Consider the following 17,334-nt stretch of genomic DNA (forward strand, 5'->3'; position numbering starts at 1 on the left):
CCCAGCATATGATGAAGGGTACAATCTGTCCTCTGTTGGGCATTCTTACGCAGGAAAAATCACACCTGCTCCAAACAATCATGGCCATGAGGCACAGCTGGCCTTGAAATTCAATAATAAATGAACAGAAGTGGAGAGAGCATTGGATCATCATTTCATATCATGTACACATGTTGACATTTTCATGTATTGCAGCCACTCTGGAATATTTTGTTGCGTGTACATGCAGTTTTCAATCAGTCAAACACTTCTTTTCAAGCCCAACACCACTGCAACTAAACCAGAATATGTTTCAAACATCTCACTGACTTCTGGTCATCTCCAGATTATGTTCAAATGGCTTTCTCTGACTTTTCAGCTGGAACTGTCCACCAGCCAAGTTGAGACGTATTTAACAAATTGCAATGCCAGTGGCAGACGTGAGTTTCCAGCCCCCCCTCCACGGAGACACTAGTTACATGTACATGTCCTTCCAACAAGAGACCCATAATTTCCCAGCAGGCCAGGCTGACGGATGCATCTTGAATGGCTTCGACTCTCAGCTCGGAAGTCCAAACTTTGTATGGCTTGCCAGCCAGCCGAGCTGAAACTAATTTAAGAGTCATAAGCAATTAATATTTATGGCAGCCCCACGGCGGATCGTTTCTGTGTACATGTACAGTGGTTCTCCCTTTGAAATGCCAGTTGACTGCCAGAAACAAAGACTGTTCCACACCGCCCACATTCACGCTTGGCTACCCACAGCTGATTATTACCGTACATGTATGTATGCATGTACTCTATTGTGCTTCAGCAGTCATGTTCAACACATCATAATTTCAAATATTATTATTCATTAAAATGTCAGATGCGTAAAATTTCTAGAATATCTGTCCATTTCATTGTTTTTTTAGTTATGTGTAATATACACCTTAACCTAACTGGCAAAATTGTTTTGTAATATGTGATGTTCTGGTAAAATATCTCTCTTGTTAAAAATGTTGAATGTTCACAAATCCCACATGTATGGTACATGTACAGTACGTGTATTAAAAGGAAAAATGATGTTTTGGCCCTCTCAGTGCCAAGCACTTGATGTCTCAGTGAATTTTTTAGTGTTGTTAATATTGATGTTGCGCAGCGCTCATACATTGCTGCAGGCAATCGCATTTCTATTCATAATGCACGCCACACCACATGCATACACGCAGACCAGCAGCTAGAGTGGAGGGCCGTACTGCTCCGGATGACATGCTTGCAATTCATATGTAAATTATCCATCCTGGGCCTTGGGCTCTGGCAGATAAATTAATTGGCTCGGTCCATTCGGAAGAGAGGGGTGCACAGTGCACAATTGACATTTGTCACGTCTGCTCCATTGTGGAGGTACACGTGTGTGAAGGGAAAAAAAAGGATCTACGCACATGTGCCTGTATAGGAGAGATGTACTTGTACTTGCAGAACAAAGACTGATTTGGATATTTGTGTTTTGGCCGTTACATTTCTGATGTTGGACCATTCCTTTCTTGTACGCCGTTCATTTACGGCACAATGAAACTGAAATCCTTCCCAAAATATGCGCATGTTGCTAAAGATAATCACTTGAATTAATTATTGACATCTCAATTATTCAAATGGCTGCATATTAAATTTTTCCATTAATTATTCGGTGAGAACAAAGGAAAAAAGTTAGCCTCACTGGCCTCATCTGCTTAAATTGGCGTTGGTTGCCATGGTAACCTGTTTCACTTGCACCGTCTCATCCAGGATTATTAGGCGGCATTTTACCAAAGAACAATGCTTACAAATCTTTAAATGCCCATTTGTTATTTTATTTTCATAATTGTCCATTTCTAACTCTTAATTTTTATGCTGGTGATGAATTGGAATCAGCCAATCTATCTTACTTGTAAATTTGGATCATAGCAGTTAACCTGCCGGTGGGCCTTCGTGTACATTTGACTTTACGGCAATCATTCCACAGTGCCTTTGCTATTGGATACTGTTGGAAGGAGGAGTGTGCTTGTAAAACAGTGCATTGTTGTAGTCAAGACCATCACAAGAGTACAGGTACAAGGCCAGATTCAAGGCCACTCACATGGGCAGTCCCAAGACCTGTCCCACTCACACACGCTGAACAATGAAAAAGACGTGTGCATGTATATTGCAGTTCGTTTGAATACCGGTAGCTTGTGACTTGAATTCAGAGCAGAGGTTATTTCTTGGTCTTGTGGGGTCTTAGGATGGTCGCCAGGGGTCTCAACTACATGTACAACACTCTGGCAAATAGGACTACAGGTGCAGTACATACAGGCCCACTGTATGTGCATAGCGATCGGGCAAGCTGGACATCTTAGTACATGTGTATATACATGGACACTGTCCTGTATAGATAATTGATATGAAATCAGTGGTCTGTTTTCGTCTGGAAAGTTTGATAAACAACTGCACTGCAGGATTTAATTATCACTGTAGAAATGCATTTTTGTTTTGTGATGGGTGAAATTCTCCAAAGAAATACAAGGGAAATGCCAGTACATGTACAGGTGGCTCATTGTGCCTTCCAACAGCATTTCCTGGAATGAGGCAATTGTGTGATGGTTCTACATCATATGACGGTGCATGTACAGCTGTCTCTTTCAGTGCTTCTCACAGTGAATGTTTTCTTCGATTAAAAAAAGAAAAAAGGTTGCATACCATCACGTACTGTGCCGAAAAACAAACAAGATATTTCATTTTCACTGGCATTTCCATTCAGTTCTGATATTTGTTTCTCTTTGGCTTGAGTGTATAAACCAGTAGGAATTTTTGGAGGGTAAGGTGTCTCGTGTAAAAATGTCCAAAAAAATTTGTTTTTTTATCAATACTAGTGACCCTGAAAAGAAAAAACAACCACCAGGTAACTGTAGACATCTTCGGAGCACAGTGTCTGTTACCGTACATGTTACCGGTACCTTGTATGTGTGTCACCAAGCGGGATACCAACACGTATGCTAGTCACTATATACTGGTGTAGCTGGTGTACATGTACATGTAGCTATCTACTATAAGTGTGTTCAATTTAATTTTCATCGGATGGAATTAGAATGAAGAGTTACTTCAAGAAAAAAGTTTGAGTGCTTGAAAAGCTTTCGCTTGTCTCTCCTGAAAAAAACCCAACAAATTCTCATTTGTTGAATGGAAATTTTGGTTTTTGCAGCGTTAATGGTCCAAACGGCGTGCAAAAGCCATTTGGAAGGTTTAACTTTGCCAGTCATTTGGCACGTTGCATTGTGTCCAAGCTTTACGCAATGGCGATGGCAACGTTTCCACACCCTAGGAAGTGTTTGCGCCTGTCTTTGGCGATATTAAGTGGCTCATGATTGATGGCGGGCAGACTATTTCTGAAATGGCTGAATTGCCAGGATACCAGAAAGAACACGGCAGGGCAGATGAAAACGAGAGAGGAAAGGGTGGGGGGGGAGAGAGAAGGAAACGTAAAGGAAAGAAAGTTATTGGTACCGAGAAGAAATTAAGGCCACTATGCATTACGTCAACAAATTGGATCAGATGAGTGTTTCCGAAAAAGGCACTTTGGATTTTGAGTCGTTCTGTCGGTTGCTGGTCTAGATAGATGGATGTGATAGTTTCTCCACGGGAGCATATGTTGGCTGTTGAGATGCAAGGTGTAATTTGAGAAAGGTATACAATACGCAAATAACTTTTTACTATTTGGGGAAAATAAATGGACTCTATAAATTTGCCTTGTATCTCTGCTCAAGAAGTAAGCCAGCTATTTGCGGATGCGAACTTGTGGATGTCATGTTGGAGAGGGAACACATTTTTTTTTTCACTTTGAAAGGTAATGGAGGATTTATACCACTGGTGAAAGTGCCCTGAAACTATCGCTATGGCAACGGTAGAAACAAAAGAAATAACACAAACAAATTATCAGAAAAACCAAACACATCTGACCACCAAAATAAATATCATGATCATGGCAATGCAAACCACCCGCACAATCTACCGGTGCATGTGTGTTTACCTTTTTGTGGATATCGTGCATGGCACATCATTTACACATACACATGATACATGTGCATTAAAAAGGCCCAAATCTGCAGGTCTCCGGAAAATCGGCGTGCACAGTACATGCGCACCACCCAGAACACACATAAAAAGAAGTCCGGCAAATTAATGTAAACATTTGTGGTATGGAAGCTGCATTTTACGACAACTGATGTGTCTGTGACAATGCAGCATCAACTTTCCACAGACCCTTCCCTCCCAGTATTGTCAGGTCCACCCTGGTTTCGAAGGATTGCGAGGCAAGTATAAATCATCCGGCGTGTCTGCCCCTGGTCAGGCTGTGGGAGGGATTCATCTCCCTGCTCCCACCTCTGATTTGATTGATGGTGCACCACTGTATGATTTCCATTCCCGCCCTCAACTGTATGTCTGCCAAATTATTTTGCCGAGTTTGGGGAATTTTTGGAAGTGATTCCCGGCGCTCTGTTACATGTTAGATAATGTTGGAAAGCGATGCCAGATTTTGATTCTAAATGTAATTCGTTTTGTGAGTGGTGCCAAAAACTTACGGGGGGGGATGATCCTATTGGCCTCAAGTGGGACCAAGAGGGGGTTCTTTTTTCTCGGCAATAGAGGCTCCTTTGGTCAGAACTTAACTTCACTGGTTCATGAACGACTAGGAAATGCACTTGTCACAGTCGTATTAGTACCAACATATTGAACACTCCCAACCGATGCAGCTCTTTTCAACCGATAAGGGGTGCTTCTGCTCGAGGCCGATAGACTAATCTGAGGAGATGGCATCTCACGTACAACGGCTCATGGCGCCCTATTGGTCAAAGAGGCATTCATTGTATGCCTGTTCACCTGCCCACAAACGTTGTGCCTCTGCAGTAATGACCTCAAATTCTGTTTGCCGAATTAAACTATAGCCCCTTTTCCCCCGATCAGAAAGATGGGGCCCATAATGCTCTGCAATCTCCTCTCTCGGAGCAAAATGTCTTGGCCTGAAATATCGATCCCAAAGACCATATGGACGGTCTATCTACTTAGGGGTTGGGACGATGTTTATGTACTTACAATATTGGAGCAATGTATGAAACACATGCATAACCAGCACTGACAGGTGTTGAAATGTTTCTTTTAAGCCAGAGCCCTCACAATATTTGCGTTCAGAAAGTTCTCCATTTACCGCTCTGATTGACAGTGAGGGACTTGGGTTTATTGGGAGCCAGTGCTAATTTTTTTCAGTTATTTTTGGAGGGCCTTAGGGCTTTTTAATTGTTAATTTTCCAGCTGTGTCGTGCTTGGAAGGGGTCGGAGGAGTGTAGAAGATTTTCTGTCGCCCATCCCGCTCGTGGGGAGAGTGGGAAATGGGATCTGGCGCAATCGCTTTCGCATGCTTGGTGGAATATGTAGCAATTACGACAGTTAGAGTAGGCGTGTCGACAGCGTCTTGCCCCCTGGCCCCGGACTGGAGCTTCGCGGTTTACCCAGGCGTCACATATCAATTGCGATAAGGATCTCACAGCGAAAAAATATTTGTACGTGAAATTGTCTCGAGGAAAAAGACGGCACCGTCTGGCTTGATGATGCACACATGTGGCCTACTCTCAAACACACAGTGGGTGTGAGAATTGGAAAAGATTCTCAATGTGTGTATTTTTGCCGACGTTGTGCCTTTTTTACTTTTACGACAGTATGTTATTGAACACCCCAGTTTATGGTGTAATATTTTTAATATGGAGTCCTCAGAGGCCGACTTTTTACCCGTTTACTCTTGTTTTTATAAAGGACTTTGCAGTTGCATAGCCTGTATCTTTTTGTCCGTGTTATTGATTTGGAAAGAAAAGGTACATAGGTACAGCACACGCTTATTGATAAGTAATAAATTGACAGTTACGATGTTATTAAAATAGCAGGAACTATTTACGCTCAGTTTTTGAAATTTGTAAAGACTTGGAGTTCTGTGACGCATAGGGTGCCATTGTCTAGGTGTTGAGTGAATGAAATGAGTAATGGCTGTACACGTACAGTATTCCAGCACACTTCAAGTAATTTACCCCTCCTTCTGCTGTAACCGTCAAAAACGGTCAAAAATTCCTTCCACTTGATTTCCCCCAGTATACAGACACATATGGGAAATTTGACTGATTTTGACTGATATGACAACTGTGTCAAAAATGTATCTTTGCATAGGAGGGTCTCCTTTTGCTGTAACCGTCAGAAACAGTCAAAAATTGCTTCCACTTGATTTGCCCCAGTACACAGACACATACATGTATGGGAAATTTGACTGGTTTTGACTGATAGGACAACTGTGTCAAGAATGTGTCTTTGCATATGAGGGTTGTAATGTATAGAATATTCCCAGTGGTTTTGTTTTGGGAAAATCTTACAAATTACAGGGTTGAGTGGATACATGTACTGTGCAGAAATAAGGAGACAAAAAAATTATGGCAATGATGTAAAACGAAGGAGCGATCTTAAAAATGTTTATAGAATTTTGTTTTACCATCTGTTTAAAAAAATGACGATGGGTTCATCAGAATTTGTGCAAAAGGGAACTTTTCCAAACAGAAAATTCAACCCAAAAAAAAGCCAAATCAGCCTGATCTCCCCCTCGAAAGGGGGGGGGAATGAATAGAAGTAATTCAGTGCCCAAGAAGCGCGATTTCTTTTCTTTTGTGCCCTGATGAGAAATTTGCTAAATACTAAAGAAACATCCCACTGTTGAATATTTGCCCTCTGGAGTGCACTCCTGTTTTTTTGCCTGCTATTTTCTGTCCAACATCCCTAACTATAGATCCCAGGCCCTCGTGACCGGAATTTACGACAGGTTGCCCAATATATATCTCCCTGCCTTTTTTGACTGGCAAGCACGTACATTGTACAACTGTAGGCCCATCTTGACTGGTAAACTGAGGCGTCCTGTGACGATCAATAGTTGAATTTCCCCAAGGGGCAGGTTTTTTTTTTCTTCGTCTTCTTTTTTCTCCCGGTTTGGTCTTTGCCTCGCAAATATCACCTGGTGTCTTGAAGAAACTACTCGCGGTCTGGAAATTTTGTACTTCTGGATATTCTTCAGCGATGCAGAATTAAAATAATCGACATGAGGACATGCGGACTTTCTTTGATGGAGAGGGGTGCGATAGTTGGCCACAGAATACTAACGTCTAGTGCACTGCGGAGGTGTTACCGTAAACGTTCTCAGTGCAGTGATAGATTGCCTGCACCACATGTACATGTACATGTTTATTAGGCCATCCCATCTGCAAGCATGCTAGCCCTGAGGTTGTTCGAGTATGTACATATTCATGAAGCTGTGACTGGATTTGTGTCTGAAAACCACATCAACCCTCGACAAGTTTGCATTCAACTCACAATTGGAAAAGTGCAGGTACGATTACGTGCATGTACATACCGGGGTGTTTCTGGGAATACATTATACATGAACGTGTATGTTGCAAGTCCCCGGAAATTTGGAATGGTTCCAAAGTGAATTTTTAGGAACAAAAAATTGAGCCCTAGTTACACTGTATCAGTGGAGTCGTCAAAAAAATTCCCCGATCAGCTCGTGCTAGTACTGTATGAATCAGACTATAGACATCGGAATGTAGTCAGCCACGGCATTTGGTGAAAACACGCAGAAAGCCGTGGAAGAGGACATAAATTTAGCGTAAAAGTGCATGTGACTCGCTAAGATTGCTTGAAATGCACATGTGGACGATACATTACCGGGAATGATGGCAGTTTGTCGCGTACCAAATGCACTGCTTGCAGAGTTCTTGCATGAAGGGCCAAAGGTGAAGATGTACCGTACCAGTACCCAACAATCCAGTGACTTGCCTCAAAATGAATTTGCAACCCAACGTAACAAACTGAGTCCCAAGTCATCAGAACAACTTTGGAGTCAGTGGCCTTTTGAGAGCATTTTGCGCTATGTTACATGTGGGGCCTACATTTTTGGTAATATCCCTGGGCATGTAAACTTACGTACATGTAGGGAATTACCGGTAGTGTGTTTCTCATGTACTGGCCGTTTTCCACGAGAATGTCATGTTAAAAGAAAGAGCTCAGTTTGCTCATTGTAATCCAGATTGAAATGCACATGTACATGTAAATACATGTACCACTGATATGACTGGGACAAATGGCTTTAAGACTCATTTTGTTGGACCTGTCACATTTACATGTACATGTAAGTCAGCAATAACGACATTTGTTCTCCAGTAAAGGGCATTTGCGTTAGACATATTCCAAATAGCAACATTCGAAAAAAAAAACCAAAGCAATAGATGTCATGACCTGTGCGACATTTCCAGGCGTAATCCTTTTAAATGATGCAGCCCCTGCCCGTAATTTCAGTTTCAATATTGGTCACCATATGTGAAAGTCAGTGTTTAAATGGCATTTTATTATGCATGTACATGTACATGCCATACATGCAGGAGGACATATACATGTACTTCATCTGTGCACTGTTGTAGGTCTGTGGGTACACACATGGTACTTGTGTGTAATGGGCTCTCTTCATGGTTCAGTTGAAAAGGAGGCTGGACTGGCAAATTTTGGTCAAGTGGCTCTTGTGCAGTGGCTGTATAACACTCTCCATGTATGAAGTGATAGTGTGTAAAGTCTGCTTTTAGCAGACTCACTTTTAACCCCGTCTGAAAGTTGAGCCTCACTTTTGTTACAGTTTGCAAGTGCAGCCTCACTTTTGTTCCTTTGTACATATGGGTATGTGTTGTCGGACTTTTTCAGAAAAATCATGTGTAGAAGGTGCTCCTTCCTTTTGTCACTGATCTTATTTATCATATGGCTTTGAAATTTGGCATGTGGAGATCGCACAAAAGCTCTTGTAAATGTAATAAGAGCCCCACAATGTCTGAAAGTATTAATCTGTGTGACCAACTTCTCCCTACTTTTGAAATTGACTGTAGGACATGTACGATAGATTCTGCAAGTTTTGTTTCAGCAGTTGTTTCATTATGTCATGTGCAAGCCCGTGCCATTGTCGCAACATCAACATGTCCAATTTACACGTATTCAATCACATGCTTGCTTTCTCTTACTGTCCACAGGATTGGTTGCCAAGGGGAGGAGCCTCAGATCCCAGTGACCAATCTAATCACTGGACCCCATGATCATGGACGGAGAATCGGCCAACCAGCACATAGTTGGCAATGGCAAACTGGACCCGGCTGTTACCATCTCCGGCGCCCTTCCCTCTGTGAGTGTGGCTAACGTCATCACTGGCACACAGGTTGGTTTCAAGGTTCTTTCCTCCCAAAGAAACTTCTGTAAGGAGTGAGTTTGCATGAAGAATCTTGATGTGTTAGTACATGTACGTGTACAGGGATATATTCATTTGCTGTCCACTTTTCTGTTTGATGGACTATTAAAAAAATAAGTGGCACATGTTGTCTGTGAAAGAGAATGTGCCCGCTTTAAGGGGGTACACAGTTGGAACATTCCCCAGTCAGTGGGGAATTTTGCCACATTCCTTAGCAATGACTTTGGTGTTTGTAGAGCTAATACCCTAATAATAATAATTCTGCTGAAGAAAACATCTGTAAAATTTCAGACTTAATCCTCGTTGCCGTGGTGCCCGTAATAAATGTGTGCGCTAATCCTAACCATGTGGATTTTGTCCTCCCAGGATCCCATGGTGTCGGGCCAGATGACCTTGAAGACGACCTCCAATGCCAAGCCGCAGAGCGCGTCGGACCAGCTGCTGCTGGCCATGCAGAGCGCCACCGGTGGTCAGGCCATCCGCAGCGGTATGGTAATCAGTCCCACCAAGCAAGCGTTCCAGTCGGGGTTGAAAGGTTAATAATCCAACAATTTCCTGCGATATGGGGCTGGGCACTTTCATTTCTCTCTAGTGCTGAATCCAACAATTACTAACAGGTGTCATGGGCACTGTTTTTCGTTTCCTCTCATGCTGCCGAGTCTGACATTTCCTTACTTATGGAACTCTTCCTGTTGGATACCTTGTCAATACCCAAGCCAAGAAACTCTCACAAAAATAATGAAGTCCAAAACATTCCTATAAGTGGAATTGGCACTGTTTAATTGTAGTCCTGTGCTACACCCGAGGATTGCCTCCTCCTCTCTCATGCCTGATTGAGCAATTTCCTTCAAGTGGAGTTGGCAATGTTTCATTCTCCTCTCACGACATTTCCCTACTCTTGGAAATTGTCTGATTTCCGGCCAGTGCCAAATCTCAGAAATTCTTACAAGTGAAATTTTTGTGGGGGGTTTGATTCTTGCCCAAGGCAAGTCCAACAAATTCTTACAGGGGCACCGTTTGATTCTCTTCTCACGCCAGATCCAATCAGATTTCACACGTTGAGTGTGACATTTTCCTTCTCATGGAATGTTGAATTCTCGTTAAATCCCTACCGGTGCCAGATGGAACGGTTCTTGATTCCTGTCCCAGCCACTTGCAGTCAGGTTTTCCCTCGCGTTCCTACCACAGAAACGCAGGTCATCATTTTTTTGATGTGGGGGGATGCTTTTGGGCCTTGCAAATTGGAGGGCAGAGTTCTCACTTGCGCTGTACAAAGCAAATATCAGGGCTTTTGAGTTGCTGTCCTTCTGTTGAGCTAAATCCTACAAATTTGTGATTTTTTGTTGTGTCGGGCACCCAATAATAATAATAATAATAATATTTAAATCAATGTTGCGCTTTCTCCAGGACATGCCTGTTCATAAGCACATTACATTAGTAAAAAATAGCAACTAAAATTAATACAAAAAGACCCGCACACAGTAAACCCCAAAAAAGAAAATTATAACTGAACTGAAACAAATAAGTATCATTAGTTGTATGTAAATATTTGAACTAAAAAAGAACCCAGGGCCCCTTCAGACACATCCAGCCCCAAAATACACCCAATCCTCTGTTTACAGTTATTGGTGACTAGTCAATTTTTGAGCAAATTTTTTGCCAATGCTTCTGATGGACTCTAAATGCGTTCCTAGCAAAATTGTATATTTTGTAAATAAAGTACACAAGTGTTCTTCATTTCACCCTTTTTAAATTTACAGCACGAGTGTTTGATCTGGCATCACAGTTACTCATTAGTGTTTGCCTTTGCCCCAGGTGTAAACTGGCCTTTAATTTGAGCAAATTTTACTGCACTTGCTTTCTGATGTCAAATTCACCTCGTGCTCACATTCACCCGAGGTGCATGTATGGATTGACCTTTAGGCTGTATTGAAGCTGAAGGAACTACAATGGATACACATTGTATATATTTTGTATTACTTGACATTGTTCCTGGTATTCATCCCAGGCCTCGGGACCACGATTCCCGCATCATTAGGCAACTCCACCTCCACCCAGCAGCTCCTGTTGTCTCCGCCCATACAGACACTGCAGTCACCCCAGCAGGTCTTAACCAACCAGGTTAGATGTATACCAAGTCGAGCCACTTCCCACTATTAACATAAGCCAAGTTAAAGATGATTTGCGCTACTCAAACAAGTTTGACACTATCTCAAAACAGTTCGAGTCTAACCTGTTCCACCTGCTCTGATGCTTCCATAATAGTGTACTATAAGGTATAGGTACACCACCTGAAAATTAACACAGATTTGAATTGGTGCTGGCAGTCCGAACTAGCTTGATAAATGTTACAGCCAGTGTGTAGTGTCTAAACCCTTGTAGAGTTACAGCAGTGTGCATCAAATAAAATCCAGAAAGCATTGTCACTTGAAATCTCTCAAAACATGTTCTTGGTAGGTCTGTGGGTACATGTACACATGAGTGAAGGATCGTCACTTGTAAAAATCAACGTACTGTACATCTACTCCTGTTTGTTTGTGATCCGGATCAGTTATTCAGTGGCATGCCACAAGGTTGGAACCAGAGTATGACTTGTTGTTCATAGTGCAGATGTGGTACTGGCTGGCCAAACAACTAGACTAGGCTAGTAATGCTAACAGAGGCCAGTTCAATGAGAATTTTTTCCCAAGTAACGTACATACAGTCATAAGGGACACTTATGGTGCAGTTTTGGAGAAGTTGGAATTGTGTCTTGTCATTGGCAGCTGTCGGCAGCCCAACAGATCTTCACCATCCCGTCCAACAATGCTACCGGCCAGCAGCAGGTCCTGACCTTGCCCATCACCAACGCGGCCGGCCAGCAGCAGATCCTGACTATCCCCGTCAGCCTGGCCCAGACCTCGGGCGGCATCCAGTTCCTCATCCCCACCAGCGGTGGCCAGCTACTGGCAGCCAACATTGGCGGGGTGGTGCCCACGATGGCCAACGCCTCGACTGGGGCTGCCAGCCAGACCAATGTCACGTCAGCTCTCGCAGGTAAGGACAGTTCCCCACCTCGTTCAAGTGGGCTGAAATTTGTTGTTGAAAAGGTTTTTATTTTGCTGGCCATTGGTGGAGCCCAGTTGGTGGCCACCAGCATTCAAAACTGGTTATTTCTCAAAGGCCATTGATTTTGAGGCCAACAGTGTTTGCCAGTGACCCCAAGTATCAGCCAGTAAACGGCCACTGATGTCCATGGCCAACTTACCACTATTTGCTGTTGTCACAAGTATGACTGCTCATTGCGAATTCCTTGTCAAAGTGACGTGACTGATGAAAATGTTGTACCAGCAGAAGGACATTTTTTTCGATTTCCTACTGGCCTTTGTTTTTTCCCTCCCCATTGCCCCGCAGGTCTGACGCAAACCACCTCCGTCACCTCGCTCAGCAAGCAGTACACCAGCAGCAGCAGCACCAGTGCCGCGGCTGCCGCACAGCCCGCCACGACTACCGCCGCTACCACCCCGCTGCCCTCCATGTCAGTTCTAGCCAGCCAGACCGGGCTGGGTCAACTCCCGCTGCCCCAGATGCTGATGAATGCCACAGGTATGAAAGGCGGGGGGGGGGGGGACGAGGTGAATCCCCGCCCACTTTGGGCCCAGAATTACAGGAACTGTGCAGTAGGGTCTTTATGATAGGTGAGGCACACCTTTGTCTACATATTGCTGAAACGTTGGCCTGGAGAATCATTGCATGGGATCCTTTCTCCTTATTTTTCCAGCGCTTTAACCCATTCACGCCGGGATTCTTTTGACCGCGACTGCTGGGCTGCAGTATGCCCACTATCCAAAGCCCTGTCCAGCAGCAGGCCCGCATTGAAACCGCACGTGCATTATGAATAGAGTGTATGAGCGCTATGCACTAATCCTCACACAAAACGGCGGCTGTCGACGTCTCCCGGAGCGAAAGGGTTAAATAAAATTAAAAGCAGACTACAAACTCAGTCTTGCATGAATTATAGATACATGTATTTCCTATTTGTTTTCCAAAATGACTTTGGTTCTTGAACATGAAAAACGTGGGCATTGTAAGCATTATATAAGATACAGTGTGAGAACTTGTGAATGTTATTTTTAAGCAAGATCAGTATTAGATGTGATGCTGCAAGGCACGTTATGAAATTGTCAATATCAGCTTCATGATGTTAATGTTTTTTCCGATTAATTTGCATGTACATTGTCTCCAGGATTAAATTCCTCAGCGAGAGCCTTAGCGGCAGCTGGTCTAGCCACCATGGTCAGCGCGCCACCTTTGACCCAAGTAGGTCAGCTGGGGGCCACCAACCAACAGACCACTGCCACGCCGGTCCTGACCACCACGCAGCGAGCGGCTGTGCCGGCCGCCGCGGCCAGCACCACGGCGGCCACCACCGATCCGGCTGCAGCCGGCCTGACCAGCCAGCAGATAGCGGCCCACGGGCTGGCTTCCACCGGCCAGCTGCTGGCCAGTCACGGCCTCCCTAAGCAGCTCATCACCACGCAGAGCCCCGTCATCGTCGGGGCCGGTCAGGCCACTGGCGCGCAAGCGGCTGGCGTCCAGCAGCTCATCGGTGGCCAGGTGGTGACGCAGGCAGTCGTCGGGAGTACATTAGTCACCACCCAGGCCAACAATCAGGTGACAGCTGCCCAGGTGAAAGCGCCCTCTTCGCCCACAAATAACACAGCGACGGTGACGGGTAGCTCATCAGGTAAAGGTACTGTGAGGCAATCTTCCAATTTTGCTGTTTTGGAGACTAACGGCGGCCCATGGGTTCTTACGGTACACAGCACAGATGTACATGTATGCTACCTCAAATGCAGGAACTCAACCATATCTCCAACCTGTTAAGTCTGAATGTTTCATGTGCATGGGGAACATTCCGGATCTTATAGATCAAGAATACAAGTATACACCGTTCACCTTGGTGCAAAGATGATAGAGGGCGCTTTATGTTTCTTACAGCAGGTGTGTACTTAATGTGGGGAATCTCAGTCTTAAAATGCACAGACTCGTGAGGTCGTGCTTGTGTGGCAATGGCATTGCTATTTCATCGTAGTCCTCGTCGCAGGTGAGGGTGCACTTAAGCATAGAGCTCATACATATGTACACGTAGAGAGGTACATGGGGACACCTGATGGATCCGCCCATATATACTGTCAAGCAAGCCTAATTATGGCTACTAAAAAGGGGCAGTTTTGGTTTGGTGACGACAGGGTATACAGAGAGCAGCTCACCCCTTAACCTCATTGCGGTTTTGTGGTCAGAGAAAAACTGGTGCAGAATCCCCAGTCCCGCCGCCGCCCTAGTGCCGTTGTGGCAACCTTAATTACCATACCTCATGCATATTCATGATCCAGAGTGAAACCCCTCACCGGTCCATGCACCTTCTCGTGTGAGCTGTGGTGTCGTTGCTCTCCACTAGGTGCGGGACGCAAGGATTTACCCATGGGTGAAAACCCGGTTTGCCTGGTACTGTGCATGAGCACCTGGTGAACACGCAAGAAAGAGCAGCTCATTCGAGGATGTGAATGGACCGACGAGGCAGGGTTTCCATGGTAACGTCCTGGAAAGGCCTTCAAAAAGTCATGAAATATGGTGTTCAGATTTCTGTGGGAACCCTGTGACGGGAACCAGTTCATCAGATTCTGGTGCCAAGGGATCTGATGTGGCCTCCTAACCCCCAGACCATGTTTTGATTGGAAAATAAGCAGCCAACAGCGGGGAGGTCAGGAGACTTTGTGTGCTAGTTTTCTCTTGATCTCGGGTCTGTGTTGGGGGAAGTATGGCAGGTGTTACTGGACATCTGGAAAATTGATTGTAGTGTGTCTGTACCGTTACCCATGGGCCGTCAGACGGCATTGCACTGAGCATGACACTGCTGTAAGCATGCTGCAGTCATCCAAAACCAAAGCGCATGGAAGGTTTGGCCCGCAGCTAACTCACATTAACTCATGTAACAACTTTCATCTCCTTATAATGCTAATAATGCCTGGGTCCAATTGCAAGGAACTTCTTTAAAAGCAGAAAAATTATCACTTAGATTTATGCGCCCAGTAAAAAAAAAAAGTGGCTGGGAACCCGTTGCTTGCAATACACATTGCATAGCATTTTGACTGGTAGTCTGTTTACTCTTGCAAATGTCCATGGTGATAGTTCCATGAGATTGGTACCCAGTTTTTCTAAAATGCATTGGTACTCCAACCCACATCACAGATTTGTACAGCCCCATTCTAAATAATTCCTTTAACCCACTCTACAATTTACTACACCATTTGTAAGAAACTATTAATTTTAGAATAATTTTATGATAATTTTATGATAACTCACATAACATGCAACTTCAGAGAAAATTGGCAGCCAAGTTAACATTTTAATCTGGTCCAGAGCAGCTCAATTAACATTGATGATTAACAAATGAACCTAACGTGAATCAAAGTTACAAGCACTAGATAATGCCAGGAGCGCATCGGCCTCCTCCATAAATATATTTGCCTGATTTCACCTCAGTTTCTTGAAGCTTTATTGAAACCGAGCAATGTCCTCTTGAGTAAACTCCTAGGCCCTTCCAATAATCCCACTCTGGTGGTTGCCTGGATACCGTACCACTTTGTGGGTAGGCCTATAGACCTTTTTCCTGTGATGTCACAACCGTGCCGGACCGCAGTGTGTTGTGACGGGAATGAATGCGTAGTGTTGCGATGGTAATCTATGTATTCAAGATAAACTAGTCAAGCGTGCAGCGTTCGTACGTGCGCTTGTACGTGGTGGAAGATGCCCGTAGGAATATAGGCGATCACCATGGCCGAGGCGGTCCACACGTGGTGGTATTGGTTACGTTTAGCGCAATCCAGTCATGTGGGTGAAAAAGGTCTATGTAGCTGTGCTCATAGAACGATTGTGCCCACTTCCGGTATGTCACATGACCTGTAGTGGGTATCAAACATGATATTCTCCGATAACAAAGTGTGCTCATACGTCTTGTTTCCATACAAAAAGCCAGTTGTCAGTACAGTACTTAGTGCGTCGGCAGTCTCAGCGCTGTACCGACGGTCGGCTTTGTTTTTGGTAAATAACACTTATGACACACTTTGCTATGGGAGAACACTGGATTTGCTGATGTTTGGTACTCAATATAGGTCACACGACTTAGCAGGCGCAGTCGGTCTATTTTGGGGTAACAGGACGCATGTATACCTCAAAGGCTGAAATTTGGCATCCAGGTTAAATTCTCAGTGCTTACCATTGTCCAATAGTAGTGCAGGCACTTTAATGCTAAGCACACCAACAACTCTGCTAAGCAGAAAGAGGTTACCAGTCAAATTGCATTAGACTGCACACTGCCAGTGACTGGTTCCCGGCTGATATTCTTAATTCCTACATTTTCAAAGCAATAATTTCTGCTGGGCAGCATCAGCAAATTTCGGCATCCTGCTGGACACCTGTTCAAGAGAACTTACATTGACACTGAAATCTTGAAGTATTTTGCTTCACCCTTCACTGACAGGCTTGATTTAGCACTGTCTGCTTAATGCTTTTGGACACTTCTTGTTTTAAAAAAGTTTCAGAGTTACTTAGTTAGGGGCTGGAACCCATAGCCTTCTGTTTTATCAGTACAGTGGTCTTACCACTACATCAATAAGCTTACCCTGGACCAACTTAGCAAACTCATTATTAAAATTAACATTTATGGGAAAATGCTCTTCAGCACTGATGCTCATTCTGCTCTAACAAATTTGCAACCGTACTTACGTTTTGTCCCTCTAACTTCCCGTCCCCGTGCTCCCTTCCATTCGGTTCCCCCAGCAGTTAGCAGTCTGGGCAATACCACCGAGGTGGACGGTATCAACCTGGAGGAGATCAAGGAGTTTGCCAAGGCCTTCAAGATCAGACGGCTCTCGCTGGGGTTGACGCAGACGCAGGTTGGCCAGGCATTGAGTGCCACAGAGGGGCCGGCCTACAGCCAGTCTGCCATCTGCAGGTGAGAGACGGTTTTGAATTCCAGCATTTCGCAAGTACCTCATTGTTGAATTTTA

At 44.3% G+C, this 17,334-nt stretch overlaps 1 protein-coding gene across 6 annotated transcripts in view; it reads left to right on the plus strand.

Moving 5' to 3' along the window:
- Positions 1-17,334, plus strand: part of LOC110979435 (uncharacterized) — a 48,719-nt gene that overhangs the window by 22,663 nt on the left and 8,722 nt on the right. For 2 of the 6 annotated variants that reach the window (XM_022235216.2, XM_022235219.2), the window contains exons 3-9: positions 9,072-9,253; positions 9,650-9,818; positions 11,292-11,404; positions 12,049-12,319; positions 12,677-12,868; positions 13,509-14,015; positions 17,105-17,279. In XM_022235216.2, the coding sequence (XP_022090908.1) occupies positions 9,131-9,253; positions 9,650-9,818; positions 11,292-11,404; positions 12,049-12,319; positions 12,677-12,868; positions 13,509-14,015; positions 17,105-17,279 (1,550 nt within the window). In that variant the 5' untranslated portion in view covers positions 9,072-9,130. The remainder of the gene's footprint in view (positions 1-9,071; positions 9,254-9,649; positions 9,819-11,291; positions 11,405-12,048; positions 12,320-12,676; positions 12,869-13,508; positions 14,016-17,104; positions 17,280-17,334) is intronic. The other 4 variants (XM_022235218.2, XM_022235220.2, XM_022235221.2 and 1 more) reach the window with 4 other exon arrangements.

The sequence above is a fragment of the Acanthaster planci genome, linkage group LG17 (genome assembly GCF_054643075.1).
Source record: "Acanthaster planci isolate LZ-2023a linkage group LG17, COTS_SCS, whole genome shotgun sequence".
Lineage (NCBI taxonomy): Eukaryota > Metazoa > Echinodermata > Asteroidea > Valvatida > Acanthasteridae > Acanthaster > Acanthaster planci.